The sequence below is a fragment of the Zonotrichia leucophrys genome, chromosome 4, assembly GCF_028769735.1.
Source record: "Zonotrichia leucophrys gambelii isolate GWCS_2022_RI chromosome 4, RI_Zleu_2.0, whole genome shotgun sequence".
In the NCBI taxonomy this organism is placed as follows: domain Eukaryota; kingdom Metazoa; phylum Chordata; class Aves; order Passeriformes; family Passerellidae; genus Zonotrichia; species Zonotrichia leucophrys.
The window spans coordinates 14,436,298-14,461,966 of NC_088173.1; the positions used below are offsets into that span (position 1 = coordinate 14,436,298).

The 25,669-nt window shown below is 37.2% G+C and overlaps 1 protein-coding gene across 39 annotated transcripts in view; it reads right to left on the reverse strand.

Moving 5' to 3' along the window:
- TENM3 (teneurin transmembrane protein 3) overlaps window positions 1-25,669 on the reverse strand; it is a 1,296,489-nt gene that overhangs the window by 153,648 nt on the left and 1,117,172 nt on the right. For 28 of the 39 annotated variants that reach the window (XM_064710586.1, XM_064710592.1, XM_064710587.1 and 25 more), the window contains one exon: window positions 17,677-17,886. The exons of the other annotated variants lie outside the window; for them this stretch is intronic. In XM_064710586.1, the coding sequence (XP_064566656.1) occupies window positions 17,677-17,886 (210 nt within the window). The remainder of the gene's footprint in view (window positions 1-17,676; window positions 17,887-25,669) is intronic. 39 annotated transcript variants of the gene reach the window in all.

The following is a 25,669-nucleotide window of genomic DNA, read 5'->3' on the forward strand; positions in this document are numbered from 1 at the left end:
CTTCTATGCAGATGAGTTTATCCCCATTTAAAGTATTCTCACTGTCTATCAATTAGGCCCTCTCATTAAAGCCTGAGCTTAACGATATCCACCATTCCTCTAATACATTTACTTACCTTTTTGGTGGAAACAGCAAAACACACACAAGAATCATTGCTGAGCAAATAAAATCTTACTTGAAAAGTATATATCCAGAAAGAACATTCAAGAAAGGTACTTACTAGGTTCAATCTCACTACTACTACTACAGTAATAAGGTCCCTCTTCAATCCCAATTCATTTTGCATTCACATAAGAATACAGTGAGGAGCACAGCTCTAGGAAAGACATCTGCTCTTACAGAATGAAGAACAAATCATGTTGTGTTTGATACTTGCAGCACTGTTACAGCTTTTGGAATATGAATATTTTACATCATACTCTAGGTATTTGTGCACATACAAACTTACTGTTAATAAAAATAGAAATACATGTCAGAAATGCATTTTGTTACTTTATGAATGTCTTTTATACTGTGACATGTCCCTACTGTTTAGCAGCACACAAGTGAGAAGTTACTGTGTCTGGTGCTGCCTGTGACAACTTACATCTCCCTAGGGATGAGGGTGCTAAGCTTTCTCCAAGCCACTTATTCTTGGCATCAAAACTGAGCAACTACAGCTATGTCTCACACTTTGTCTTTTAAGGATGTGGCATGTTTATTACTTCCAAGAGAAAAATGACTCCTTACATTCTTACAATGATGTTTTAAAATCATTGGGTTCAGACTAAACACCAAGTGCGGTCTATAAAAGACAAAGTTAAATTTGTATACAGCTCCTATCTCTATGGTGTATGACCACAAAAGCCCCAGGCAGAAAAGTATTCCTTTCTTGTTCTTGCTCTTAGCAGTGTAGAGCAAGAAATTCCCATGGAAATTTCAATTAACAGTTTGGAAAAGTTTCCACAAAGATTTTCCTTCTGTATTAACAGCTACTGAGTTTTGACTTAGGAATTATTATTTAAAATTCAATTGCAAGTATACGGTGCAATGGCAAGCTGCAATCTTCAAAACTACAAGAGGAGCTAATGAAAGTTTGCTTGAGACTTTTAACTTGTGAAATCACAGACTTAGCCTCACATCTGATAAGTAAACGCAAAAAATCACAGCAGCTTAGAAAAAGACCTCAAAACAACCACACGCACAAGAGCAATTAAGAAATTGGTCTTCAGCTGCAATACAAAACATGTAACACTGAATGCATAAAGCTGTCCAGTCAAATGTATTCATTGCATCAAATGAAGGATATAATAATTCCAAGTACTTTCCATAAATCTGAAAAGCAATGTCATAGAAAATAAACAGCCAATAAAATATGAACAATTTTGAAAACAATAACTCAAGCTATTATTTCAGAGATACAAAATTGGTGTCATTAATCAGTTCAAAATTATCTATTAATGAACAGAAATTACACTCTTGTAAGGTCTTTCCTTTGCAAGGTAGTTATTTCTGTAGAGCCAGTGTATCTGCTTTCTATACACTGAGTAAGGAAACTACAGAAGAAAATATCTATAATTAAAAAAAAAATTAAAGGGCCATGCAGATGTGAAGGATTCTAATAATGAGAAAACTACTATTTCTTTTTTCCACCCCAGTTCTTCATGTGATTCATTGTAAACCTTAATATACTCCTGGTAATTCACATTGTTCTGTTGCACAGAATTTTACTGCTCCATACACATAATAATGACGTACTGAATATAGATATGTTTGAGAAATATGATAGAGAACCTACTGGACTGATAAACCAATAATATAATCACAAGTAAAATACTCATAAGTTTCTAAAATATGACAGGAGATGAAAAAAAAGTTACTTTCCTTGTGCCTTAAGAAAAGCAATTTGAATTGCCCTCCTTCCTTAAAAAAAAACAACCAGCCCCTATGCAACAAAGTCACTTAAAAACAGATGTTATTCTGAGAAAGGAAAAAAAAGCACAATGGCAAATATGCAGACAGAAGCACTCAGACAAGTTGAAGATGTTTCTACTAGCATACAAGAGAATAATACAATACTGAAGAAAGAATGGTGAAAGATGTTTAAAAGAAAATTGAGTAAAAAGATCTACAAGGGAAGCACAAAGGCAGCCGAGAGGAAGCACCTGGAGCAGGTGGGAAGGCAGCACAGGGCCCTCAGACACTGCTGGAAAACCAGCTGGGGTGCTGGAAGGTAACTTTTGAATTAATGGCTGGATAAAGTGCAACTGAGCTCTCTCTGAGGACATGCATTCCTTCAGGGGTGGAAAACACCCTCAGGTGTGATCTCACTTGTGTGTGATGTGAGAGCCACTAAGGCAGTGGTGCATGTCCAGACAGGTTATTTCTTTTGTGTAAAAATTCCATACTGTAGGGAAAAATGCTGCATGTTTTTTCCAGCACTTTTTAACTCTTTTATCCTTTGTCCAACAGTTAATCATTCATCTCACATGCAGACACAACTGTGCCACTGTCACTGCAATCACATCCTGATGCCACTCTACTATTATGTCCCTCCACTTGTGCAAAAAGCATTTTTACACACAGCACTTCTGCTGAAGTCCTGCTTGCCGACTGCCTTTCACCTCCTGAACAAAAATACTTTCTCTAATGGGATGAAGTGTACATGAAACACTGCAGAGAACACCCTTGCTATACTGCTTTCAGTAGTTCATTTATATCATTAATTTCTTCAGAAAAATTTGAAATTCCAGAGTTGACATTTGACTGTTAAATATATGAATTTTAAAATATAACCTAATAACATTAACTACATTTGGGGGAATAAGAGCCTTCTTTATAGAACAGATTTTTTTTTCTGCGCCAATTGTTAGCTTCAGCTCTTAAAATCTAGCCATTTGCACAATATTGTGCATTAACAGCAGGCCTACAAAACTGTACAAAGTCGAAGTAAAAAGGATTGAGAAAAGCACAAATCCAGATGTTAACTTCCACAGCGTGAGTGTAAAGAGCCTCTTCATATCAAACACACACATTAAAGACTCCAATATTTCAGGTCAAGTGGGACCATCTCACCAAGAAGTCTGAAACCAACTACCCTCTACAGCAAAAATGGTCACATTTGTGGAAATTAGTGCCATTACCAGTACCAACATCTCAGTAATTTCTGCTTTTAATCCTCTTGTAAGGCTATTAAGGTATCGAGGAATATCTCGGTTCCCAGGGCCAGATAAGTAGCCTAGCACCCAAAAGGTAAAGATTATCCTGCTCTGTTAAAAGCACATAAGATTGATACTTTTCTGTATCTTCTGGCCTGTCTGCAGCTGAAAATTCTCCCAACAGCCAAAGCCAAAGAGAAAAGACTGTGTGGTTTTTTTTAACAATTTTCATCTTTTCTAATAGTTTTCCTGCCACAAGAGGGTAAGAAGGATCAGAAGCAGGCAGGATGTCAGTTTTCATCCCCAATTATAAAGAAACTACACTTTTAAGTACTCATGTTTGTGTTTTTGCTGATCCTTCTACAGATGTCTAGACTATTCTCAGAACAGAAGGGTTAAGGAAAATTCTAGATTACAACTGTTGTAATATGGATTAGGAGCAAAATTGTCTCTTTTTTGTTTCAAAAAACATACTCGTTGCATAGCATTGCATTCCTTTAATGTGAAGACACTAATATTAAAAAAGAAATATGACATGGTTACTTTAATTATGTAGAACTGTAATTGGCATTTATTGCATCGGGCTTCAGAGGGATAGGAGCATGGGGTGGAAGCTGATTTTTTCATTAAATAGCTGCCCCAAGGCAGATACATTCTGAACAAAGCACCTTTTCATGAGATCTACCTGTCCCATGGAGAGAACAACAAAGGGAACGAGGAAGGGGACGTAGGAAGCCTGAACAAGGAGAAAATGATATGAAAAGAGTCCATTAAAAAAAGAGAAAAAGGGATAAAAGAGAAAGTACTAACTAGGATGGAGTGGCATGGTATGGTCTAATAAAGGTTAAATGACTTAATAAGAGAAAGAAGCTTTCAAAGAAGAAGGGCAAAAAGAGGGAAAGGAGGAAATTAAAAGAACACACTTAAAGGATAAGAAGAATTAAAACTAAGATAGAACTAGAGGAAAAAACCCAATACCCAATCTCTCCAAAGAATAAAAAGGCAAAAAAAAAAAATCATATCCATGGCATACAGATCACTTCAGGGAGTTAAAGGCTCGGGCCTGTTTGCATCTGTTTAGTTGCATATTTGACTATATGGCAATCCTCAGCACTTTTTGACTGCTTAAGGAGCATTAAACAGATGAGTCATGAAGGATGAAGTTAAGGGCAGAGGAGTCCAGGACAACCTCTGCTTTCCCATCTACACTCATTTCTTTCCTGCTTTGCCTCAAGGTGGCTACCAGCAGTTTGGGTCTGAAAGAGCCTAAAAAGAACATTTCCTTGCCTTTTTTTCAAAGATGATGCATGGTATTAGAAAAAAATGTCCCCATATCAGTTGCATATGCTGCTAGCGGAATGGGGGAGTCATGCCTGCTCCTCAGTAAGTAATCTGAACAACTACAGAAATTGATACGGGGTGCAGATGAGCAGTCCCATTATTTGTATGTTTAGTTTTCCACTGATATTCCACAGCAGCAATGGAAATCTTTATTCCTAGGGTGGCAAACAACAAATACACCAAGAAAAGGGGATCTAGTTTTCTAATGTATTCTGTGGATTCAAATCAGAGGCTTTGCTGCATCACCCCCTGGCTTCGCCCCTATCTCACGGTCTCTATTAACAGACAGCTATGGCAAGGGGCAATGCAAACAGCACACCATTTCAGCACTGTTAACCCTCAAAGCAATAAAGCTTTGCACTTGGAGGCAGAAATCATGGCAAAGGAGCTGGCTGGTGCTTACATCAGCAGACAGCAAGTTTTTGAGTGGTAGAAATAGTGCATCTGCAACTACTTTTTTCCTTTACTATTCAACATCTCCAAAAGAACCAAACAGCACTGATGCAACTGGGAAAGAGCACTGCATCTAGAGGTTCCTGTATTTCATACCTCTCAAGAGGATTTCCCAAAGGCTGCCTCCAAATGCCACTGAATCGTTCAACCACAGGAATATGCTTTTCACATTTCTTTAAATTTGTTTTCAGCTCTGTTGTAATCATGGTAGTGCAGTAACAGGAAATAGAAACATATGCATATATTAACTGCAACTTAATTCTGCCAGGATATAAGACATTATTTGCACTTGTGCAAGTTGAGAATCACTAATCATCATCACTAAGATGAAAGGTTAGTGCATTGTTTATAGACTATTTAGTATTCACATTTGATTATTTCAGGATTAGTGTCAGAAAAATTATATACTACCAACCATACATAGCCCCCCCCTTGAACAATCTTTTAATCATTCTCTGGATTTTCTTTCTGCCTTCAAATTTCTTGAACTTTTTGTAGAAGCAGTATTCTATCCATTACTCAAAAATACACAAATACACGGTAGTTTAAGATTCCAGGTGCAAAATATATAGCCACACTCTCTTCCTAAGATATGACAGAACAGATTAAATCTGGGGCAGCACACCATACAAGAACACCAACACTGCTAAAGCAGGCATGAAGGAAGGAAGCTCCCCCAGCTTCCCTAACACAAAACTGGTACTACAGAACACTTCCCTTTTAGACATAGGTGGTTTAAATGCCCAAGTATAATCATTTCATTCTTTACTAGTTTGAATTTTAACTCTTTCTCAAGGAATTCTATATACACAAAGGGGGAAAAAATATCTGGTCTGTTGTGGCCATGATCATAGAAAGTTACTATATGACAATGAAGCAAAGTTGCACCCAAAGCTCAAGACTATTTCAAAAGAACTTTCAGATAAATTTATTTAACAAATGTTGATCTGAGTATTACTAACAATAAAGCAACTAGATGAATCTGGGCAGCCTGTACTGTTTTGATTGTTATTCTGCTGGTCTTTCTGTACAAAACCAGCTATTTAAAATGTCTAGCTAACTGTATAAATCTCTGTAATAGGGCAAGGAAGTACTTCCCTTTCAGGCTCAAAACTGGCTGATTCCTCCACCCTGCCTAGCAAAGTCCCTTAGGGCCTCCAGTCCAGAAGGCTTGCAAGGCAGTTTATTCTGGAGGGCTTTCTAGAAGCTAGAAAGGAGTTGTAAAAATATCTAATCTATCCTCCATCTCTGCCTTCCTGTTTACTGGCTTAGGTAAATAATAGTAGCCAGAATTCACTACAATAAGGAGAGACATCCTTTTAAATGGGAGACCAGATTAAAATAAGAAATAATTCAACTGCAGTGAGGAAGACATCCATACATGATGCTGTGGTGCATTCTGATGCCAATTATTTTGAGTTATTCATATAAAACTATAAACAAACAGAAAAATATTCCATATTACACACCACTGATTAAAGGCCTTGAGGCAACAGAACAAGAAGGACATCTGAACAAAAATATTGCAGTGAATTTTGAAATTTTGAAGACCATACATTACAAGGCATAAGTAACCTTTATACTGTAGTGCTTGAAAAATGCACAAAAAAGACTTGAAAAAGACCGATTATTTTTGAATTATCCACACAAATATACCACAAATGCTGAATATCTGAAGGCACATTAAGAGCTAACGTACTTGGAAACTGAAAATTATAAGGTATCAATTATTTTTTCTATGGGTGAATACTTTTTTCCTGAGCATTACTATATATTCCAATGTCAACAATAAAACAGTGAAGTGCTTCTTTCTAATTTTTCAGTAGCAATAAAAATAAACAGATCTTTGACATATATCAGACATAACAAACAACTTCTTGACTAATATACTGCTGCTTTAAGAAACCATATCTTAGCTTTTCCATTCCTTTAATCCCCATCTAGAGTGCCTGCTGGCAAATCAGCAGCATGTCGGGAAGGGTTGAAGAACATGAAGATATAGAAGTGTGAATTCCATGAAGTCTGTCGCTCCCTCTATGTTATATGTTTTTGGCCAGTAAAACAATGTGAGTACTTAGCTCCAAAACCCCATGTTGTGCATCTCACCCCAGTAGCAATTACAGGAAGAGTCCAGCTGTAAAAACCTGATGGAGACGCTGTGCAGCTTCAAAGACTCAAAAGCGCAATTCATTAGAAGTGCTTCACTTGTTTTCTGAAGCAATTTTGAAGCTGGTGTACACAGAGATGGGGGTGCAAGGTCACCCCTAGCCTCGCCTTCTCACCACTCTGCAGAGGACAAGCTACCAGAAAGTAACCCAGAGACTCAAGAAATAGCACAGACAGTATTTTAAGGCTTTCCTGAACACAATCTAGGATGCTGCTGAGGAGAGACAAGGAAGCATTCAACAAAAAACCCCTTGTGGTTTCTCTACATTTAAGAATGAACAGAAAAACAAGTCCCCTCACACCAACTGCTAGTGACAAAATCAAGGGAAAGCTTTACTCTTCCTTGAGCCTTTCTGAATGAGCTACAAGACTCAACCAGCAGCAGCTGATATTTTGTACTCAGTGATAAGTCAGCCTCCTGTATATTCAGATATATGCTTTATTACAAATAAATTCCACTGTATGTTGTTTGAATAGCTACTGCAGCGTTAAATTGAAGCTTCAAGAAATGCATACAAAATAATATTTAAGAGACCATTTCATGTAAAGTCGGCAGGTTATGGCAATAATGGGATAAGTTTACTGCTGATTAATGCAAAACAGAGTATCTTTCAACACAAAGATGAGTTGGATTGATGGCAAAACTTACAGTAACTGACTTCCTTTTAATTTGCAAGTATTCTGCGATTACAGTATTTCCAAATTGAGGACTTTGTTTTGTTTGGTTTTTTTAATGATAACAAAGCACCCTGTTACATAAACAGAACTGTTCTTTGACATTGCATCTTGCTACTAACTGTTATGGGATTTATCTTCAAGAGAAGAATAGCAAAAAGAGGCAAATTAATTCTGTTTTCTGTAACTGTAGCAGGGATACTGGTGCAAACACACAGAATTCCCATGGAGAGAATATTTTTAGTCTTTTGTAATAAATGATCAGCAACTTAGCAGGCAGAAACATCCTTACTTTTTTCTTTCCCCTCCCTCCCTGGCTCAGAGACCATCTCTCGTACCTATGAATTCTAACGATTAAAATAATGCTACCAATTACTTTGCTGCATTCCAGGATGCATAGTCAAGTATGTAATGCAATAAACTATGCCTGAATGGTCTGTTTACCCCAAAGCAAGTTACAAGGAAAACTCTTTCGCCTTAAAGGACTTGTCTCTTTGGAGCGTACAGGCTGGCAAAAAGCCAAGGGAAGCTGGTGCTTAAGCAACCAAGACTGAGCAGTGCCTGTGTGCACTGCAATCTCAGCCAACCGCAGTAAATGTTATTGGAGTTTTTGTGCTGTAAAATTGCTGCTTTCATGCCCACTGCATCTGACAATAGGAATCCTTGGCTTGCATGAGAAAGGAAGGCTGATGTGCCTTCTAGTCAGATCTCTGCATCCTTAAAAAGCAGGGTTACTACTCCTGTGTACTCCTAATGGGTTAGTGACAAATAAATTCATGTCAATGCTATGTCAGACACAGAAAGATACTAAATGGAGAAATTCTTTGTATATGAGAGAGAAGAGCAGAAGACTCATGCTTAAGGCACAGTCCTTAGGCTATTAAAACTATTGATAATATTTAAAAAGATAAAGCATGTTAAAGGTGACAAATGTTTAGCCTTTCACTTTTCAAAGCAACTTTTGAGATAATGGTTTTCACAATCATCAATGCACACTAATTTTTTTGCTTAGTGACTCAAGCACAAAATCCTTACCATTCCTCCTATGAAAGACTGCAACAAACATCTGCCAACTGAATTTCATAAGAGTCCTGTTCACTTTCAGCAAGCAGCATGTTTAAAGCACTGAAACATGATCCTAAAACTTAGAGCTACTGAGAACAGAGTTCAACTGGAAACCAAAAGGCGATGAGAAGACAAATCAGAATTTTAAAAAATTTTCTCAAATGATCCGCGTTTTTTGCTGCAGGAACTTTTTAACACAACAGAATAAAACATATATTGCAGGTGCATCACAATGACCAGATTTCTGTATTAACCTCCACTAGCAACTTCCATTTAATCCAACAGCAATTCCACAAAAGCACAGAATTGGGCTGTAGCAATTATTGGAACTATAGAATAAACTAGATATTAAAAAAAAAAAATCAAGATTTTATTAAAAACTCAGTATCTTCAACTCATTCTATGTTTCTGGAAGAACTCTTGTATTCACAAATCCATCAAGGATTGGTGAGCATTAGAGCTCACAAGAAAGGGTTGTAAAACTGTAAATTTAGACTGTTGCCACCATATGATGAACACATGGGAACATGTGTAAGATCTTGAGTCCTCCCTTTCTAAAGATGGCTTTTAAAAAAAGATTTTGCATTGCAGTATAGAGTTAAAAATACTAGACCTTTCCCCAAAATAAAAAAATGAAAAATCAAAATTAAAAAGAGCTTAATGTGATGATGTGACACACTTGCATCTGCTCCTGATGTTATACAAGGTATTTGCTGTGCACTCACATAATATTTGTTCTTCTGGAAGTCAGCATAAACAGTACCTGGGTGAAGTCCACAGATTTGTAATTTATAATGAAAATAAACCCCCTGTACGTAACTGTTTCCTTGTCCTCTTACCTTCTGTATTACAGATTAATTTCTACAATAAATTTCCTCCATCCTACTCTCTGCACAAGAGCAGTACATCCTTGCTCCTGATTGCGACTTCAGGATTTTTCCATTAAACTGTGACAATTTAAATTCAAGCTCCTTATCTTGCAATTAGGAAATGTCTGCTCTGTAATCAAGCAGTCAAAGGAAACGATGTGTGTGCAAGCACTGGCAAGAGGGAAGGATGCATTTTTGACTCCTATGTTCATCCATCGCACCAGGTACACGTTAGCTCACTTAAGTGAGCTGACATTTGGGTGCAGCGTGCTTCCTTCAGTAAAACTGCTTTTATGTTTCACTGTATTTCAGAATGAATCTATCTTCACAGATTTTCTTAAACTGCTTGATTTTTTGTAATATGATTTTTGATGGGGAAGGAGGAGTGGAGAAAATGTCTCCATATCAGATCATATCCGCACTACGATGCACAGTTGGCAGGTTGTCCCATCTGGCATGCATTCGAGTATAAGATGGATAATTTGTCACTCTGAATCCTTTGATTTGTGAAAAGGCCAAAATCATCTCTGCAAAGATATTTTGCGGCTAATGATACAGGAGGTGTGGGGGAGACTGTTCTTTGAAGGCTACGAAGGCCACAATCTGAGGAGAAATAATTGGGTCTTGGCTCTTCTATTAATTAACATAGTAAGAGATTGAAAACTACAAAAATCTCTTAGGAGCAAAAGATGACTTACAACAATCAGATATGAGAAGTAATTGCCCACCACTTTGCAAAATTTGATTTTGGAGGGGTGAGGGTGAGACTGGGGAACTGTAATTTGCTCTTGGCAAACAGACTGAATGCTTAATTAAACAGAACAAATGTACATTTTTGTACATTAAGGGAACAATGTTGACAGAATTTTGGCTTAAAAACCAATGAAAGGATAAAAAGATGGATTCATGAAATTGAAATCAAATATCAAAAAGAGATAAAAAATAAACTGGCTAGCATTCAAGACACAATTTTCAAGTTTTTAAGGCAACTACATTTGCCCCAAGCAAGAGGAACAGATAAATCTGTTGATCTGTAGTTCCTGAAAGATATTTGCCTTCCTGCAATGTCTGACTTTGGACCATAAGAGATTTACATGCTTCTGTAGCTACCAAGGAAGGCTGCAAGCACTGCTACACACTGGCTGAAACAAAACTGTCTCTGGCCTGAGAAAAAAAGTCAGCATGTATTTTTATAACATGAACTTATTCTGTATTTACAGAAAGCTTGTCAAGTACCTCTATTCAGCATCACGGGCATTGTGAATTTATGGGTATCAAACATTTTTGCTTACAAAATATTTACATGAATATGTACATGCCCAGAAGACATTGGCAGTTTTCACTGAGAACTGGGAATCTTATTTTGTAATTTTGCAGGGTATGAAATGGTCTAGCACGTGGGAAGGGAAAGTGGCTGTTTTGCAAATGATTTATTGTAGAAGGTCTGGACAATTTCAGAGTGAGGTCTGGGCTACAGGACAAATCATTTTCTGCTACATTTAAACAGGCAATGCATTTCAACATGCAGGCTGCCAACCTAACAGGCGAAGCCATAGCTTAGTAAGAAAATCTCTGTCAAAGTACAAGCTTACATAGACCTGATCTGAAATACACACAAGTACTACTAGAAAAGCTCCAGGAGGTTATCTCAGTCCACCTTCTCCTAACTGAATGTAGATTTGTTCTCAGCAGTATGATTTATATTTTTGTTTGTTTTATTATCATGTTACAAAGCGACAGAGCTTCTGTTACTTCCTTGGGACAGACTGATATCTTAATGTAGTTCACTGTTAAACAGTTTTTCCTAACCATGTGCCTAATCTTTCCTTTCCTTATTTTCATCCTGTTACTTTTAATTGCATCCTCACACCACATGCAACATGTTCCATTCTATCTTTGGTTATTAGCTTCTCTTTGCCAGCAATTAATTACTGCTTAGGCCACATATTAAGTAAGCCACAGCTAAATCTCCTACCTATTCCCCTACAGTAATACCTCTAACCTCATAATTGTTTTCATGCACATATATCTGAACAGCAAAACAAAGAGCAATAAGAGAATTTGATAGGAACTTTCAGCCAGATGTCTGAATTCTAAACTTATATTCCATTGATGCTATGCCTAGGAATCCCTCTTTGCTGATATATTTATACACTCAGCTCAACCAGTACTCGTGAGTCAGACCATGCTGCAGATTAGTGCCTAATTAAAATTCTCTATGACCATTTTTCCTTAGATTCTTCCTGAATGCACTGCACTTCAGACCAGCTTGTATTTTTCAGTTCTAATTTCACTTTATTAGTTTCTGGCTATACAATTAATGATCTTTCCTTGCCCTCTTCTATTAACATTTTGTCTCTAGTTGGCACTCAGAACACTTGCTATTTAGTATCATTGGGAAATCTTTAGTGCCATTTTTACTCATCCATATAACTAATAAGGATGTTAAATAAAATCGAGATTATAGGATATCCTCACGATGTTCTTCAATACAACTCCTCCTGGTCTGAACTATTAATCTTAATTTATTATCATGGAGTATTTCAAACCAAACAGGTCTGAGTTAATTTTTCAAGTAACATGTCTTAGGGGCAGTGTCAGACCTGAGGACAAATTGTGTGTACTGGTACAACAATGACAAAATTTAATTTATCATGAATTACGAGATAAGAGATAAAAATCTCATTAAACAATGTGTAAGACAACAATGAAAAGAAGGCATGTGGATACCATCAGAGATTCCAGATGACTGACAGTTCTGAGAATGATGAAAAGGAAAAGAAGTAAATATATGTACTCCACTGAAAAATACCTAAAGACCTTTAAAGCATTTAATCTCATGACTTCAATTTTGTTTCCTTGTGTCCTAGAACACTCCCCACACCCCCTTCCCTGTCCTTTTGTTCCCCCATAACCTGAACCACTAAAATGCAGTTCATTAGAGCATGGTGCTGGTAACACCAACATTGTGGGTTCAATCCTTGTGTGGGCCATCCACTGAAAAGCTGGGCTTGATGATCCTTGTGGGTCTCCTCCTACTAAGAATATCCTAGGAAATCAAAAGAACTCCTCCTTCTGTGAAATTACATGGCTGGTGACAGCCTGGCTGCCAGGTTCTAGCTCACCAGTACATGCAATTTCCTTTGTGAAGTAACTGTGGCAAAGCAGAGATGGAGTAAGGACTGGGAAGTGTTTAGTAGGCACTAAAGCAGGACTACCAAAAAGCCACGCAAGGTACTTCCACATTGGCTAAGACTCAATTTGCCATGGGCCTCTTCAATATTCACAGGTTATTTCCAACCTTCTCACAAGCCAGTTGGATATGCAGGGAAAAATCCCATTTTCCTCTTCCCACCCTGACAGGAGCTGCAAGAGAAGACAAGATGCCTTAAAAGTCACTAGCATCTTCCACTAACTTATAGCACAAGTCCCTGTGTGTGCTTCCAATCACACTTCCATTTCATTTTGCTCTTGGTGAAAGAAAAAGGTGGAAGTGAGGCAGATTGTTTAGTTATGCTGCCTATACATGAATTGTGGTATCTATGCAGAAAACATGAGATGGAGGGAAAATCTGAAGAGTAAAAAAACCCTAACAAACACCTAATAAAAGTCACATCTATGCTCTGTACATGTGTTATATCTGGTCTTTACTAGTGCTAGCCTTGAGCATTGGGCACCTATTCCCTCAGGTACCTGTACAAAAGCAAAAGGTTCTGACATTGGCTTCTTGACATTGTGGGGTAATAAAAACAATTTCTGTATGGCAGATACTTTTGTATAAGCTCTTCCTTCAAGTTCTAATGAATCATCATGAAATAAAGTCCTCAATTTATAGGAGAATTATGCCACAGCACATTTGGTGTCTGTAGAGTGACATGTCCTACAATGAGACCTCCGAATGCAGAGAGTTCAAATACCTTTTCATTCAACCAGCTTTATTACATTATTTTTTCTCTTTCACAAGTTTGAATTCAGAGTTGGGCTCTAGATTTCCAAATTTGTAGGAAGGCATAGCCATTTTAACCTGAAAAGCCCATCAATCTGTAATTCCCATGTGGCTGGAGTAAAATCTTTTTTATTGTACATTACCTGGAGGATCCTTGATCAAGGACAACTGAAAATCAGTTTATGTTATACTGAATGTCTTTCAGATCTTCCCACCACACAAATTATCATCACAAACTGTTATTAAGAAACATGAGAATCTTGATGTTCAAACGCACTATACAATTGCTGCTGTGAAATACATACTTCTCTATTTTGCATTTTCTGGTTCTCCCACAATATTTCCAATTTAGGGGTAAAAATTCTCAAATCTGAGTTTCTAATTCAGATTCTTCAATTTCATTGTCAGTAGTAAGCATTAAATATATATACCTTGTCTTCATACTCTCTGCTTAAACTAAGAATTTAGCACTTTGTTTTTTATTATATTAAACTCTGTGTTAAAAGATGAGCTGCTACTAATTTCAATAAATTCCCCTCCAAATTCTAACTAATCTGTAACTTTTAAGGGAAAAAGATTAGGAAACTTATCAAGATGCCTAAATACAGATACTACATGACTTGTATTTTTATAAGCAGACTTAGTGACATAAGGAAGCCCTCCAACTCAATCACATTTAAGAATCCTTTCCTCTCAGCTTCCAGTTCATTCTACTCTCCCTCTCACCTTAACAACTGTTTCATTTCCCTGCACATGTATTCAGATGTCCCTGTTCATTATAAGCCATTTTGCTGCTCTTTCTAAAAACAATAAATGTAATAAATAAATTGTTCTGATAGCAGTGGGCAGTCAGACTGACTGCTGGAACAGTTCATATACTGAGCTGCACCCTGAAGAAGAGGAACAAGTAGAATTATAGATGCTGTCTAAAAGAAGAGTTGTCTGATAGTCCTAAAATTTATCTCCTCCTGAATTTCACTACTTACTAACACACTGTTCTTAGAGAAATTAAATTATTCCTATTAAACTGTCCACAACAGTCCTCACTTGATCTGAATTTTTAAAGCTATTAGTAATATCTCCATGAGACCTTAGCTTCTGTGGTGAGCATCTGATAACTCATTGTACTAATTCTTTTTGCTCTTTTAGCTAATTGCAGAAAAGGACGCTAATTCCCATTGGTTAACAAAACAAGCTAATCAAACCCAGCATCATAGAGTAATATAATTCTTCACACATATTCAGATACTCTAAATTTTAAGTGAGCCAATCAAATAAAATACATTGATCAAATGAACTCATTCTAAAGGAAAACAATCAGATGTTTGAGTAGACTAAGATGATGTTAATTCAACTTACTATTCAAATAAAGTCAATATAACTGAAAGCAGTTCAATAATATAATTGTTTTCAGTCAGCACCTTTTTTATCCCTAAATGCTTCAGCAGTGATCCCCCATCCTCTGCCAACATAAACACTGGACAAAGTCATCTGGAATGTGGCACTGGACTTACTTTAAACCCATTAAGATTACATAGCATTGAAAGCTTACATGAAGATGCAAAAGAAAAGACAACTAGTGAAAAAACCCCTTCTTTCTGTGAAAGTGCTACACATGCTTCATTACTGACCATTTTAGCTAAAGAAACTGCAATAATCAAACAATAGCATGCTAAAGGCCACAGTTAAATGATATTGACTTAGAATTGGAGAGATCCACATACTGCACTGCAATATTACACAACCATGCATATCGCCAAGTAGAAGCAAGTTGTAGCTCACTTACTATATTCTGCTTTTCCCTGTTTTACAATGAACATACTTTCTCCCCACTAACAGGCCATCAGCATATCTTATGAGAAACCAACCATAAGCAAATCAGGTAGATAATCCAAGCAATATTCATTTATGTGCTGAGTGAAAGGAATCTTTCTTCCAGTAGCACAAAGCCTCATTCTGCAGGTGGCTGTAGAAATGCAAGTCCACTACCTAAACACCTGTGATCTTCTCCTTACCCAGCAGAGAAGCAACAAGTCTGACTTAAATTATGGCAGTCTCTATACATACAGTATCCATGGTTAGCAAGCTGAAGCACTTCTGAAAACAAGTCTAATCTTGTGGAGAGAAAGATCACTTGACAGCAGGAACTGCAAACAGTTCTACCACACATATACACTGAAGGGGTGAGTATCAGACATCTGCAGGTAGAGGAGAACAGTGGGAAGACAGAGGGAAAAGGAAAAAGAACACATACTTGCAGAGTGCGCTGTGTTTCCTCCTGCTTAGCAAAAGTCTTACAAAGAACAACTGTCTCAACAAATACCACGGTGCTAACTCTGGTCCTACTTGTAAACAAAATCCCTCTGATGTTGCTCTGCTAAAAGGCTGAGACTTGACTTGACAGAGGATCAGATGAAATTAATTTAGCTTGTCTGGGATGGAACAGGTTAAGGAACATTCCTGAAGGTTGGTAAACTCACTGACAAGCAACTGTTCAAAATTTCAGAAGCAGCAAAAGGACCAAAATCTAGAGGAATGATGAACACTTACTAGCTTCCTAAGAGATGCAAGCAGACCATCCCAATTATTCAAAATTTTTAGCAGTTTTGTCTTGCTTTCGCATTTTTCATTTATAAAAGAAGGGTTGGAGGGTATAGTAATCTAAATATATTGACTTATTGAACTAAATCAGGCTATCTTTTGGATAATGCATGGATTTTCTAACAGATTTCATATTCCTAGAGATAAAAGAAAGCATAGCATACCCTGATTATGACAATGCATGACCATTTTTTGAGTTCTTCACAGATTAAATACTGAGCAAGTTGAACATGCAAAGACAAAGTTATCATCAATTTTAAAGAACTTAATCCAAATGTGTCAAATTCACATACATGAGTGCTCTCAGCACACTGGCCTTTTAGACATAACACCAAAACTCCACTCAAAGCTAAGAAGAGAAGCTCAAATTTAGTGCCATGCTTGGCAAAATCATTCTGTCCAATCAGCTGATGTGCGATCTGCAGAAAAATATTTCTCCATACCCCCTCTAGTGGTTCATCTGTAGGTGAGATTTTAACAATCAAAACACAGGAATGGTTCTTAGAATATGAAGTGGCTTGTTCCAAGCTTTGCTGATCTACCTGAGAAGGGCTGTGAATTAAAAAAATTATTCTTCCAGTGTGCCTATGCCCATACCAAGAAAATCTGTTCAGTCATGCAACAGAAATGGAAACCTGTGGCTAATGTATTTTTTCATATCAAAAGGAAAAAAAGAAAAAAATAAAGAAAAAAAAAGAAAAAAAAGAAAAACAAAGAAGAAAGAAGAAAAAGAAAAAAAAAGAAGAAAAGAAGAAAAAAGAAGATGAAAGAGAAAGAAAAAGAAAAAAAGTAGTTTCTTTGGGCACAATGTTTAAGCAGGCATTGGTGTTTAAAGTACGTTGCTCCTTTTGCTTACTTATACTGGTTGGAAGGAAGAGAAATGTGGAAACACACATCTCAGAAGCCACCACTGCCTCATGTCATCTCTTTAGAGCTCTCTTCAGAGCTTTTTTCCACAGTCTTGAGTAAAAAAGTACTATCCAGTAAAAAAAAATCCTGCTCTCCTTCCCTTAGGAAATGAAAGGAATGGCTGGAACCTGCTGAACTTGACGAGGTAGTAAAAGACAACTTTTACATTATTCTGAAGCTAAATATCATGACAGTTTAACCAACTTCAGTCTACCCTTTAAAATGTACAACTAAAGGTTAGTCACTTGCTAAAAACTACATTACATCATAAATCATTAATAGCTACTGCTTCACATCAGCATTGCCTGTTAAACAACTTAGACAAGATTTTCTATATTAGCTCTTATTTTCTACTCTTGCTCATCTTACAGTAAAATAGGACATTTTGTGGCATTTAAGGAAAAACCAGTTTAAAATACAGAGTCATTTTTCATATATTTTTGTTAGACAATTTCTTAAGAAGATGGAAAATAAAAGGGTATTTAAACTATGGACAAAGTGTCCTCTTCTTACCATGACCTGGGACAGATACTGGATTATCACTGGTCTGCACTAGATATGAGCCGGCAGTATAGTCCTCATCTGTATCAGAGTCCTGAACTGGCTGGCTGGCATTATTACTTAATAACCACCTCTGGTTGTCATGGAGATTGGGTGATGGAGGAGGGGAGTGTAAATGTTCAGTAACTGATGGACTAGATGAGGAGGATGGCATGGGAGGACCTATAAAAAAATAAAAAGCATTTAAAATATGGGTCAAAATACCATATGAAAAACAAATAATTAATTTCTTGTATCAGCAAAAGGTGAATATTCTACTTCAAACAAGAAAAAAAGATGGACAAAGAAAATATGACAACTGCCTGAAATAAACTGGTTTAAGTGTTTTAGAAACCATAACAAAATGCCATGACTTGATATTTCAATGAACAGTTTTTATCATACAGGATTGCTTCTTTCAGTGGGACACTCCTGTCTAAAATCTACTAGTGAAACAGAGTAATACAAATAAAGCAGGCACAGAGACAGAGAAACAGGACCAGTTTTCCAAGCTCACCCATACAGGGAAACTCACTGCTGTAAATTTCTACCACAGGAGTTACGCTGACAGAACTTTTGGTTACCAGCAATGTTTCTCAGACACATATGCTATTTAAAACCTGTCAAAATGTTTCACCTGTCAAACTTGTGTCCATCTGCACAAGTTGTCTTAAAAAATGCATACACAATTACTACAACTCATTCCTGCATCTTGAAAATATCTTAAAGTCATCATGGAGGAAGACAGATTTAAATAAAGCCTTAGGATATCATTACAATGCATTTAGTCCTTCAGTGAAACAATAATTAGACCAGAATGCAAGAGACAAAGAATTACCTAATCCACCCAGTGAATACAAAGGTTCTCTATAGTCTTTAGTGAGCACAGATCTTACTCAGAGTAAGATTGCTGGACTACTTTAGAAATAAGTGTTGTTGCCTGTAGGTGGGGAATGTGCCAGAAAATGAAGCTTTATTACATAATTTATGATAAAACCAAAATTAGATTAATCTGCATGGTTACAATTCACAACTATAAATCTAAATTTAAATTAGAGGAAAAGAGGCTTTTTTTCATCATATAATGATTTGGTTTTATGACACTTAGTAGTATAGTTATGCTGCAGAAGTGCTGTGCTTCTCAGTGTTAATAAATCATACTGGCACCAGTAGCTTGAATTACTTTCCCTCCATCTCTCTTGTACACTGCTAGAATCATGCTAATTATTAATTTTTTTCTTTCACATTCAGTTTATACCATCATATAGTATCTTAAATATCTCTAAAATATGTTGCTAAGTCCTTACCAATTGGCCTCCTTGAGAAGAAACCAATGACAGCCTCACCACAAAATATTTACTTAATACTTCCACATATAATTCAGCCCTTCTTGTAGTGAACAGCACATATCATTATAATTTAAGATGGAGGCTTGGTCCTGGAAGGAAAGTGAGCACTTGCTATTAGTCAAGTAACTCCTGTGTAAAATCCAAGGTTTACAATAAGGGAAATAAAAAGTATGGAGGAATGACATTGTACAGGGCTCAACTTGTGAATTTAGAAGTAGAGAATGGGCATATTTTGTAGTTCGAGATAAAATGCCAACAGGTTTTCTTGCTACACCTTGACTTTTTACATTGCTTGCTTCAGTAGCCTGAATTTGTGGTTATTTCTTGATGGAATATTTAATGCATTATTTATGGTATACTTAAACTGATTTAAGTAGTAGTTATATTTCATTTTTTGAATAGTTCCAATAAAAAAAGTAGGGGGTTTTGTAATATTTATTTTTTATCTTGGAATAAACCTCCTTTACTTGCTTTGGACCTCTCTTAGAGGAAAGCTACAGTAATGTGTTCCAGATGTATATGTACTGTTTGAAGCAAGTCAACATTTCAGTAGTATCCTTGGACTTATATATAACACTTCTCAATATGCTTCCTTTCTCCTTCTCAATTTACACTCATTACCTTTCAGGCATAACAGAGCCCTGATTGCACAAATCATAATCAAATACAAAATATCATGCTGCCTGAAAATGTGTCGTGTCCAAGGTTCTTAATTGTTTTGTAAACTTCCCCATTTATTCAAATCTATTAATTGTCTCAGTGTGACATGGCTAGCTGACACTGCACTGCAGTGAGGAGTAGCCATGCAGAACATGCACCCTTGGTTTACTGAATTTCTCAGTTCAGAACACACTGCGCGTCAGGTGCGGGGTGGAAGTGCAAGGGTATTGGCAAAGCTCCCACCACTGCACTCAGCAGGGACACATCTCTGCTACTGCAAAAATCAGTTGATTAGAGCTGTGAGACCACCAGGAAGTTATGCAACTTTTTATAAATAAACCTAATTCCAGCAGGCAGGTCTTAAAATCATTGAATCATTTAGACTGGAAAAGAATTTTAAGATCATTGAGTCCAACCTTAAACTCAGCATTGCCACGTCCACCACTAAATCATGTCCCTAAATGCCACCTCTACATGTCTGTAAAACACCTCCAGGAACAGAGACTCAACCACTTCCCTGGGCAGCCTGTTCCAAGTTGTGATCACCCTTTAAGGGAAGAATTTTTTTCTAGTATTCAAGCTAAACTTTCCTGACACACTGCTAGCTCATGTTTAGCTGGCAGTCAACCAGCATCTCCTTTTCTGCCAGACAGTTTCTAGCCAGTCTCCTCCGAGCCTGTAGCATTGCATGGAGTTGTGACCCAAGTGCAGGATCCAGAACTTGGCCTTGTTGAACATCAGACAAGTGGCCTCAGCCCATTGATCCAGTCTGTCCAGATCCCTCTGTGGAACCTTCTATCCCCAGTAGACCAAAATTCCTGCCCAATTTGGAGTCATCTGTGAGCTGAACAAGGGCATCTTCTCCAGATCTTCTCCAGATCACTGATAAAAAATGTGAACAGGACTAGCCCAGAGGAACTCTAGCCAGACTGAGACTAGCCCCAGTACTGAGCCCAGAGGAACTCTGAGTAGCCACCATCCATCCACCACCACCTCTCTGGGCCTGCCCACCCAGTTTTTAACCCAGCAAAGAGGACACCCAGCCACACCATGGGAAGCCAGGCTCTCCAGGAGAATGTTGTGGGAGAAAGTGTCAAGAACTTTAAGTCTTGGTAGACAACATCCACAGCCTTTCCCTTATCCACTAAGGGGGTCAGTTTGTCACAGAAGGAGACTGGGTTGGTCAGGAGGAATGTGCCTTTTGTAAACCCCTGCTGGCTGGGCCTGATCTCCTGTTTGTCCTGTACACGTTGCATGATGGCAACGGAGATGATCTGCTCCATGACCTTGGTACTGAGGTCAGGCTCACAACTCTGGACTTCCCTGGAACCTCCTTCTGGCTCTCCCTGTAGGTAAGTGTCACATTATCCAACTTCCAGTCACCTGGGACATTCACACTGCTGCTGGTAAATGACTGGAAGTGGCTTGCTGAGCTCTTCTGCCAGCTCCCTCAGTACCCCAGGGTTGAGCCCCATAGATTTGTGGGTGTCTAAGTTGCATAGCAGGTCATTGACTACTTCTTCTTGGATTACAGGTGCTTGTTCTGCTGCCTGTTCCTGTCTTCCAGCTCAAAGGGCTGGGGACCTTGAAGACAACTGGTCTTACTATTAAAGACTGAGGCAAAGAAGTAATTAAATTACCTCAGATTCTTCCTCATCCTTCCTCACTGTATTTTCCACCTTCACCCAATAAAGGATGGCTATTCTCCCCAGCCCTCCTTTTGCTTTCTTGTCACAAAGTTACATGGCCTGCAGAGAAAAGGGAGCCAGCTATACGATGAGCCAATTTTTCACAAGAACCCTAGGCCAACCAGCTGGGACACCTATTTCTGTACATCTTCATCCAGAACCAGCAGATTTTTGCAGTGAGCTCCTCTTTGATTCCAAGTGAAAAGACAGATAGCTATCTATACTGCCATTTATAGAATAAGCTACACATTAAGAAAAAAACTACTTAAAACACTTTCTAGAGGAATCGTAAATGATGTGCATATTCCTTTCAAATTCTTTTTTTATATGAAATGAAAGGCATTTAAAATATTTGGCAATATCACCTCTTGAAGTCTGTACAAACTCATTTGTAAATCATAAAAATAATTAAGTATAACAAAAGTCAATTAGATTGATTATGACACTTTTTCCATATAGCTTAGAAGCACACAACACTACGAATATTTCATTCTAAGAAAACTCAAAAAATAATACTTCTGATTTTCTCCCCATTCTGCTTCTTTTGGTATCCACCTAGCAAAACATTTGGTTCTTCTGCTTTGACTTTCATGCCTGTATTTTAAAAAAGCAGAAGTTCTTGTTTTTAATATGTGAACTTGATTCAACAATAAGGTATTTTTTTCACAGGCAAATATACTGGACTTAAGAGTACTTAAATCTCATGGTTTAGGTCAGTTATAAGGAAAAAGACCCTTGATTTTGTTAGCATTTTCATAATTGAAAACATATGACTTTAAATGACCTTTCTGTACTTCAAAAAAATTAGCTTATGTGAAGATGCAAAATACAGCCAAACTCCAGCAAGAACAGATTCAATACAGCAATATGTGAAGAGATGAATACATTTGGATATGAATACATAAGGATATGAGTCCCCAAAGAAAGTAAAATACAATGAAAATAGGTTGTAAGAGGAACATTAAAAAAGAAATACACCTGAGTTAATAACAGATACATTAAATACATTTGTACAAAGTAATTACATAAAAAAATCTGCAGTGTTTTCTGCCACAATCAGCACTGATTTAAAACGTGGCACAAATGACAAGTTGGAAGCAGAACTGATGTCACATATTGAAAAGTTCAGTGGAACAAGTATGGTAAGTGCAACCCATAAAAAGATAGCAAATAAATAACAGGGAAGACTGCAACAATGGACTGGTAGTAATGTACAGAAATTTCTATTTTAAGTACATTAAGGCTCAACTAAGTCTAAAGCTGAGCCTCTGTCAATTGGTGCTACCCAACTTCCCCAGTTTACAGTTATGTACAAGTTGCCTTGCCTTAAAAAAAAAAAAAAAGGAAGAAGCTATTCACAGCATTTAAGCTTATTTACATGGTATTTCAAAGAATGAACCCAACAACTGCTCAGCTTTCATCCTCTATGGGTCACCAGCTGCAAGAGAGAAACACTTTGCTTCAACAACACCACTGAGTGCCAGGATGAACTGCATCTCCATTAGATGTATTTTAGAGAAAGCAGTGCTACAGACTTTTAGAAAATGGCATTTAAGAGAAAAGTAGGATGGGAGAGAAGCAGTAGTCATGACCTCCTGCTGTTGCAGGGTGGGTGAGCTGAAATAGATGACCCAGAGTCTCTGAGGAGCCTTAAAACACGTGCACTTATGAAATCTTCCTGCTAGATTCAAACTCTTAAAGCAGAGAGACTTTGCTGGCAATGACACTAAGAAGAAAGAAAAAAAAACTTGTTTATTTTCTATTCTTATTATAAATTAGATTTTTCTGACTATAATTCATGAAGCAATGAAAACTTTCTTGAGCTGAAATATGATCTTAAAAATGTGTAGTTTTCATTGCTTCATGAATTTCTTTAATGCTGAACTGTTGCTCATATATCTAGACTGTCCCTAAAATCCTGGCATTATCAACCTACTTCCGTAAGATGCATTGCAAGTTACATACTTTGAAAAGGTAATTTCACTATAAAAATTTGAAGGGCCGTTATTTTCACCTCAATCAGGTTGCATAAATCCTATACTCAACTTACGCACAACTTCTGATGGCTGCTTAAAGAATACAACAGTAGACAGCTCTGTTTAGGCTGTTTAGCTATGGCAGAGCAGTGCAGTTTTCCATTCACAGTGTTGGCAGCCCCCTTGTCACTGAGACTGCAGAAAAAGAAAAATTCCTCTATCTTCATCTCAAGCACACACAAGGAGAGGCTTATTTTGAAGTGGTAAAGAGATTCTTAGTGACTTCAATGTCAGTAAGAAAATTGTATTATATTACAATTTGCAAAGTAGATATCTCTCTACTGAAATTAATGGGATTTTTGCTGGTGAGTTAATGGAAATGAAGATTTCATGTTATATTAAATGGCCCTACTATGTCATATAAACCCAAACCCAGACCCCATACTGTGGAAAAACACATTATAATGGATCACTAAGAATAGCTATATATCTGTTTTGTGCTCTGCTACTCACAACATGACAAGGCAGGTTGCTGTTTGGGTTTTTTTGGTTGTTTTTGCTTTGTTTTCAGGTTTTGGTTTTTTTTTTAAGAAAACAGTTTAAGGGTCTTGTAAAACTTGGATGAGACAGACAGCGGTTTTTGAAGGTCAGAAATAACATGTCTTCTGGCTAAATTAATTAAAAACCAAAACACTTTCAAACATGAAGGACACTTACAAGCCTTCTGAATCAAGCTGAGATGACTCTTTGCAATCTGTTCTAAGACTTCCCAGTGTGCTGAAAGCTGTACACACTCTTGTTAAAAAGGGCACCTATACCCTCCTAACAAGTTTACTGATCGCATCCCAAAATTTCAATTTCTAGTGCATCACATGTAGATTCACCCAAAAAAGCTCCTAAAGACCCCCAAGCCCCTGCACCTGGTATGTAGAACCCTTAACAACTGCATTTTGGACCTTTTCATCTCTGCATATAAAACAGTAAGTCAGTAACAAGTGAGTTTTAATTTTAAACTAATTTTTCATTATGGACTTCCTGTATGCTCTCCAACCTGTATGACTTGGCATTGGCATTTATCTCTCTGCTGGATCCTGCAGCCTTCTGCAGCCAACCTGCAGTGACAGTTATCTCTTAATTAATACTCTACATGCAAATGGAACTACCAAAAAGTGCTGTTATATAGCACACAAAGAACAATTATTTATAACCAACACAGTTCTCTTTATCTCTTTATACCAGAGCTGACCACTGCAGTAGCTACTGTGAAGACCTCCCCAAGGAAATACATGCATAGACAGTCTTCCAAATATATAGACACATATAACTAAGACTGTATTAATCCATCTACAGTGAAAAACAGTGCAGTGAGACGAAATTACATGCCAAGAACTCTTTTTAAAATAAATACTTTCAAATGCATGGAAATGATTCTTGTGATCTGTTGTGGATTTTCCATTTGTGTTTTGCTTTATTTGTAAGCATAATGGATAATGACCCTTCTACCCATGAATGGGGAGGTATACTTTTGAAGTTTCAAATCCTTCTGAGTGCTGATGAACTGTGCCTTCATGTCAGATGCAAACTTTAAACACAAATTACATCTATTTTTCCTACATTTCTTTAAAAAGTTAGCACTTCTAAACAAAACAGATGTATTATATTGACATGTATTCTAACTCACAAAAGTTGTAACTACTTCTATAGGCTGTGAAAGCTAAAACGGTACAAAAACCATAATCAGAGGACATTGATTTGAAAAACAAAATTAATCCATTAGAAAGCCACACAAATAATGGCCTGAAATATTGTAATTTTTTTCCCTCTTGGGAATATAATAAGCAGAATCTGTAATATAAAACTGGCAATTATCTTCCAAAAAAGAGAAAGAGTTCTTAAGAAAAATGGTTATGCCTTAGAACTGACACGCATTTCTGAAGCAAACACTTTATGTTTTGAAGCATTTTGGTTGTTTCAAAAAGTTAACAGCTGCTGCTCAGCAGATTGTTAAATGAAAAGGAGTGCCCTGTTCTCACAGAGGTCAGACTGCATGACCACAACAGCTCCATCTTCAGTCCTGAGTTCAGGCAAAAAAGCATTTTTGCTTTAAATGGGAGTTTTGTCTGTAAAGAAATTGCAGAATCTGAGCCTTAACTAGCACAGAATCCTAACCAAAACGCACAGCTCTTTCTTCTTACTACAGAAAAATAATTTTTTTTACTATTATTATTTTCAAAAGGAATCACCTTATAAATTCAGAGCCAGGTGGAGAGCAAGGGTCCACTCACCTATGCAC